The following is a 6,803-nucleotide window of genomic DNA, read 5'->3' on the forward strand; positions in this document are numbered from 1 at the left end:
AGAAAACATTATCCATAATATCAGCAGCAGGCTGCTGCAGTCAAATTGGCCAGTCAGAATGGAAAATCCTATTTTAACAAAACCAATAAAAGAGAGCGGCAATACTATTTTCTTGTTTCCCTTGTTCAACTACAATTCCATAAAACAGTGGATTTGTAGGTTCTCATTAATAAAAAATAAATAAAGGGTGTGAGGGGTGGGTGGGATCGATGTGCCTATACTTCTTAATTCCACCCCTGGGCCTTTTCTAGACTGAAAATAGTGTTAATTTGTTCCCCTTCCACTGCTGTAAATATTGCTCCCTTAGAAAATAAGTGATTTATTTGACTGGAACAAAATCCATCTTGTGTCTCCAAGTGGTTTAGGGTTGTATGATCTATGTCTGGATTGGCCCACTTAATGCTATTTATTGCTCTATGAATGATATTAAGATGGATTTCTTAACTCTGGTGGAATTACTTTTTCTTCTTTTGTGCAATTTTTACTTGCCATAGCAAACAAGACTTTGTCCATGTACCCATATAAAATAACTATTATCGTTCTTTTCCTCTGCATTTTTAAAGCATAAATATTATTGGCTCTGAGGCAACAATGACAGAATGTGCTGACATCAGAAAAATGCCAGAAGTAAAATGTATAGGGCATATTGAGAGATGGGTGGCAAAGCTGTGCATATGCTTTGTCCTCCCCAGCAGTATATATTGTGGGAGAGTAGCTAGAGGAAGCAGAGAAAAGCTCCAACCAGTATTATTTTTTCTATTATTTTTTTTTAATTTTGGAGTTTGCTTGTTTATTTTAAATTCAGTTTGTAAAGGTCCCTTTAGAAACGAAAAGATACAAACACAAGTTAAGCACACAGTTTGCTTTTAGTTCAACACTTTCTTCATCCATCAATTTTACCCAAAATCACAAAAGTAATATTACAAAGCTTTCACAGTGCACGTTTACATATTCTGCATATACATCTAGTCACTCTTCAAACAATGCATTTCCATTGAATTTGGCTTAAAAAACAACAACACAGCCCCTACAGCAGGCTGGAAATATATAACGTTTTAAACCAATGTGTTTTTCCTCTTAAAAAAAGAAAATATATTACTTGGAAAGAAGCCCATATTGCACTAATTCCCAAACAAGACACGGACATAAGGCAGGTGAAAAATTATAGGCCAATCTCGCTCCTAAATAATGATTACAAATTATTTGCCAGTCTATTGGTCAATAGACTTAAAAATGTATTTGGAGAGGAGATTGGAAAGAACCAAACTGGATTTCTACCTGGCAGACAGATGAAGGACAGTGTTAGAAATATAATTGATATGGCGGGCGCCGGGGCGTTTTACCGACGGCTCGTTGCGCTGAGCAGGGCTGCGGCCGTCGGGGCGGGCGCCTACGGGGCTCACGATTTCCACCGCAGCGACCGAGATGACGACTTGAAAGAGCTCTATGAGATGGCCAACAAATACCACTTCCTCCACAGCCTGGCCCTCCTGGCTGTGCCCCACTGCCGCTATCCCATGATGACCGGCAGCATCCTGTCTCTGGGCATGGGGATGTTCTCTGGCGCCCTGTATTACCACGCCGTGACAGGGGACCCGATCCTGACCAAGGCAGCCCCGTATGGTGGTTCCCTCCTCATCCTCGGCTGGATCGCCATGGCCCCTTGACACCCCGTTCTGTCCCCATGTGGCCCCCATCTCCCAACGCCAGGGTAGCCAGCCCTGCCCCTCCCTCCTCCCTTAGGCTAGCCAGAAGGGAGCCCTAGGAGAGGAGAGATTTCCAAAGGTCAGAGTGGGATCCCTTGAGGTCTTTAGCCCGCCCCGAATGCGTCTCTATCTTGCATCTTGGAATTCCCCGAATGCCGAATCACTTTTAAAAAAGCCAAGATCCTTCCCCCCCCCAAAAAAAATTGCAACCAGATTTGAGTTTGCGATGGAGGCCTCAAAATGCAATGTCTGATTTTCATTTTTTTTTAAAAAAAAATAATATTTATTACTTTTATAGATTACAAAAAGGGAAAAGGAAAAAAAGAAAAAAAGAAGACAAAGGAGAAAAAGGAGAAAAAGAAAAGAGAAAAAAACAATACAAAACAGTATATAGACAATGCAAAACACAACCTAAACTCAAAATTAAACACATTAAACTAAACTAAACAAAACCCACTCCCTAACCTTAACCCTAAATAAAACAAAACAAAAACAATTTAAAAACATACATCCTCCCTTTTCCGTACTCTATCTTTCATTCCCTTGTTTCCTCGACCTCCTCTCACCTCCCTTTTTGTATTCCACTTCTATTAATTGTTTCAGGAAATCCTTTCCATCTTTCTCCATTTTCTATCATATTGTAAATGACATATTTTTTAACCTTATTTTTCATTAAAACTAAAATACTTATATACGCTTAACTCCTTATAACATTTCTGCTAAGCCCATAAAAAAATCATTCCACCATTTTTCTATCACTCATTAGTTTTACCATATGTCTATACATAAACTTTAAATTTTCCAATCTTCTTCCACCATCTCCTCTCCCTGGTTTCGGATTCTGCCAGTCCTTTCTGTCAACTCCATAAAGTCCATCAACCTGATGATCTTATGTCCGAGGCTCTTAACTCTTTTCCAAGACCCTTCTGCAGGTCTTCTTCATTTTCTTTAATGCTAAAGAGCAAATCTCGGGGAAACGCCAACCTATCAATACTTTTCTTCCTTCTGAATAGGTCAGCCAAATTTCCATAGTTGAAGCTAAAGTCCGTAAAGTATTTCAGGACATATTTCAAGATTCCTCCAAATCCAAAGGCCCCCAAAACTTCAATCTCCTCCACGCCCAAGTCCATGTCCCAAAAGTCCGTTAATCCCTGCATAGAGGGATCTTTCCAACTTTCCTTCTTCAGTCCAAGCCGGGATCCAATCCTCAAAGTCTGACTTTTCCTAGATTCAGTCATAAAAGGCCTCAACTTATAGTCCTCAATTTGCTTCTGTAAAGCCACGGATCCCGCTTGTATTACTTTATGTTCAACAACAGCAGCTTTCTCCTTCTCCTCCTTCTCCTCCACCATTTGTCCTGCCAAAGTGGGTTCCTGTACCAAGTCCTGAATTATTTCTGTGTTGGTGTTCGCTTTTTGACTCAAATTAGTCACTTTCTGTTCCAAATTATCAACTTTAAAAGTCATGTCATCCATCTTCTTGTGAAGCTGTCCCAGCGAACAGCTTATCTTACATAAAAGAGTCACAATGGCCTCTCCTGTCAACATTTTTAAATGTTCCAAGGTCAATCTCTGGTTCTCAGAATCCTTATCTGCAGCTGGAAATCCCCCGGTTACACTCCTGTAACAGTTTCAAAAGCTCCCTCTAGAGGGAAACAGTCTCCACTTGTATCAGTTCTTTCAGGCACAACTCAAACATTACTGATCGGTGCTTTTCGGTTGCTGTTTTTTAACTTAATAAATGATGAGAGTGATTTCACTTTTTTAAAAACCCACGCACCTTTTTTTCCTGTGGATAAATTTATTCCGTGGGGGGAGCGGGAAGAAAGAAATATAATTGATATAATGGAATATCTGGACTCCAGGAGAGACAAACAAGCCGCCCTAATGTTTCTGGATGCTGAAAAAGAATTTGATAATGTGTCTTGGCATTTTATGAAAAGAAATTTAGAATTTATGGATATCGGTGAAAAACGTTTAAATGGTATTCGGGCTATTTATTCGGAACAATATGCTAAATTGATAGTTCATAATAACTTCACAGACAAAATTGAGATAACAAAGGGAACCAGACAGGGGTGCCCGCTATCGCCATTGTTATTTATAACAATACTAGAGGTCTTGTTGAGGAAAATAGAAGCAACAAAAGAAATAAAGGGGATTGGTGTAGGCTCAAAAGAATATAAGTATAAGGCCTTTGCCGACGACGTTGTCTTGAATTTAGAACAACCTATGTCCAGTGCAATAGAAGCTTTGAAAAAGATTGACGAGTATGGGCAATTAGCAGGCTTTAAGCTCAACAAAAATAGGACAAAAATATTAACTAAAAATTTGGACAGTAAAGAAATAGGAGAACTACAACAAAAGACAGGTATGTCGATAGAAAAAAAGGTAAAATACCTAGAGTCTGGCTCACATCTAAGAACATAAACCTCTTTAAAGACAACTATGAAAAGGTGTGGAATGAAGTGAAGAGAGATCAGGAGATATGGACTAGAATGAAATTATCAATGATGGGTAGAATCTCAACTATCAAAATGAACGTGTTACTGAGACTGTTGTTTAGATTTCAGACAATTCCGGTTATCAGTGGAACAAAACAATTTAATGTATGGCAAAGAAGATTGTCTAAATTTATCTAGCAGGTTAAAAAGCCAAGAACTGAGTATAAAATATGGACAGATGCAAAAGAAGGAGGCGGTTTTTCCCTGCCAGATCTAAAAATTTACTATGAGGCGGCGTGTTTTGTTGGTTGAGAGAATGGATAAGGTAAAAGGTAAAGGTACCCCTGCCCGTACGGGCCAGTCTTGACAGACTCTAGGGTTGTGCGCTCATCTCACTCTAGAGGCCGGGAGCCAGCGCTGTCCGCAGACACTTCCGGGTCACGTGGCCAGCGTGACGAAGCTGCTCTGGCGAACCACCAGAGCAGCACACGGAAACGCCGTTTACCTTCCCGCTGTAAAGCGGTACCTATTTATCTACTTGCACTTAAGGGTGCTTTCGAACTGCTAGGTGGGCAGGAGCTGGGACCAAACGACGGGAGCTCACCCCGCTGCGGGGATTCGAACCGCCGACCATGTGATCGGCAAGTCCTAGGCGCTGAGGTTTTACCCACAGCGCCACCCAGGATAACCTGAGATAATTCAGATGTATTGGATTTGACAACAGATTCGCGTGGCATGCCTACCTGTGGTCAGAATGCACAGAGGGTTTTTGAACCATACTATTAGAAAATCATTGTATGAGGTGTGGAGCAGACATAAAACATTATTGGAATGCAAAACTCCGAGGTGGCTCTCACCTCTGGAGGTTTTTGCAGTCAAAAAAATAAATATGGGAACTGAATGGGCGACATACAAAGACTTGCTGATGGAAGTGATAATAAAATAAAGTTAAAGACATTCGAAGAACTAAGAGGAAAGGTAACCGATTGTTACAAGATGTGTTTAGAGAGGATAATAAAAGAAACGGATTTGGAAGTAACAAATCTAAATTGGAGACAGAATTGCTGGGTAGTAAAATGAAAATACTGTCAAAAATGTATCAGTTACTACTGGAGTGGCACACAAAGGATGAAGAGGTAAAAAGTGTTATGATTAGGTGGGCCCAGGATTTGGGGCACAATATTGATTTTAAAAGGTGGGGAAAACTGTGGACCAAAACAATTCACAGCATGTGTGTCACTCAAAGAAAATATATTTAAGATGATGTATCGATGGTATATTAGACATGCCAAACTTGCTAAGATGTACAGAAATCAAGACAAAAATTGTTGGAAGTGTAAGGAGAAGGAGGGGAACTTCCTCCATCTGTGGTGGACTTGTTCTAAAGTGAAAGCCTTCTGGGACATAATATACGAGTTAAAAAAGGTTTTGAAATATAATTTTAATAAAAACCAGAGGCATTTCTATTAGGCTTAATTGGTGAGGAAATACATAAAAGTGATGTAAACATGTTTATGTATGCCACAATGGCTGCAAGGACACTTCTGGCTCAGAAATGGAAGCAGCAGGAACTTCCAACACTGGAAGACTGGCAGGTCAAGATGATGGAGTTCGAAGACATAATCCGGAATCAGCGTGACGAACTGTTTCGAAAGGACTGGAACACATTTATGAAAGAAAACTGTAAACATTTGAAAACGTTTGTAGGCTTGAATTGAAATGTTTTGTAATGTAACTATAAGGAACTGATTTACCGATAATAAGGTGAAATATTATAATTTGACAAAGGGTAAATAAGTGCTTATAGAAATGCGAAGAATATAGAAAGTTATGTGGAAGTCAGAAAGAGGGAGGGCAGGAGGTCGATGCTCTTACAGAGTAATATATTAAGTCATAGAATTATGTAACAAAATGTGAATATGATTTAATGGAAAACTCAATAAAAATTACTTTAAAAACATAAAAAGGGAAAATATATTAGGAGTGGCTTTTCTTTTAATAAGTTAATAAATGAACTACTTCATTGGCACAGCATCCGAATGAGGTGTAGTGGTTGTATAGTTCTTGATACGTTTTGTTTCATAGTTATATTTGGGTTGCTGCTTAAAAAAAATGGTTAGCTTTTTGTATCATAAAGTTCACAAAACTGATTCCTAGTATACAACTGAAAGCAGAAATGGGGCACTTTTCCCTTTTGCTTTGCTGCAGATATGCATGCTATTTTACCATAGCTCACAGAATGGCATGATGGCACCTTTTTACTACATATGTGAATTATTAAAAAAACCTGTTACTCGTTGAAATGTTGTCTGGTCAATATATTTCAGCTTCATGTTTTGTTACGCGTTTAATATTTTTTCTATTTTTAAAAAAGTGCCAGAATTCACGAACACTTCCCTTGTTCTCTAATGGTGCCCACCTGAGAGGTGCTGGATCTGTTCAAGCAAGTTCCAGCTGAGAAAAAGCCCTGGTTCCAACTTGCCTAAGTGGGGAAAGTTGGCATTACTACAGTGAGTGAACAGATGCAAGAAGCAGCATCCTTTGGCCATAGAGCACCAATGCCAGGGAAATTGAAGAGAGTCAGGGCAAACTTAGTTGCCTGACAGCATGAGTGAAACTAACTCTGCAGACAGGCATATAGGACTGGGGAGTGT

General features: G+C 39.5%; 1 protein-coding gene across 1 annotated transcript; it reads left to right on the forward strand.

Annotated features, from left to right (window-relative positions):
• Positions 1–1,319: 1,319 nt before the first annotated feature.
• Positions 1,320–1,954, forward strand: LOC310753791 (transmembrane protein 256 homolog; the record flags this gene model as incomplete). The annotated part of the gene is made up of 1 exon (XM_083595135.1): positions 1,320–1,954. One exon carries the CDS (start codon positions 1,320–1,322, stop codon positions 1,665–1,667), a length of 348 nt encoding a protein of 115 aa, XP_083451261.1. The 3' UTR covers positions 1,668–1,954.
• Positions 1,955–6,803: the final 4,849 nt, after the last annotated feature.

The sequence above is a fragment of the Podarcis filfolensis genome, assembly GCF_964270895.1.
Source record: "Podarcis filfolensis genome assembly, chromosome: W".
In the NCBI taxonomy this organism is placed as follows: Eukaryota; Metazoa; Chordata; class Lepidosauria; order Squamata; family Lacertidae; genus Podarcis; species Podarcis filfolensis.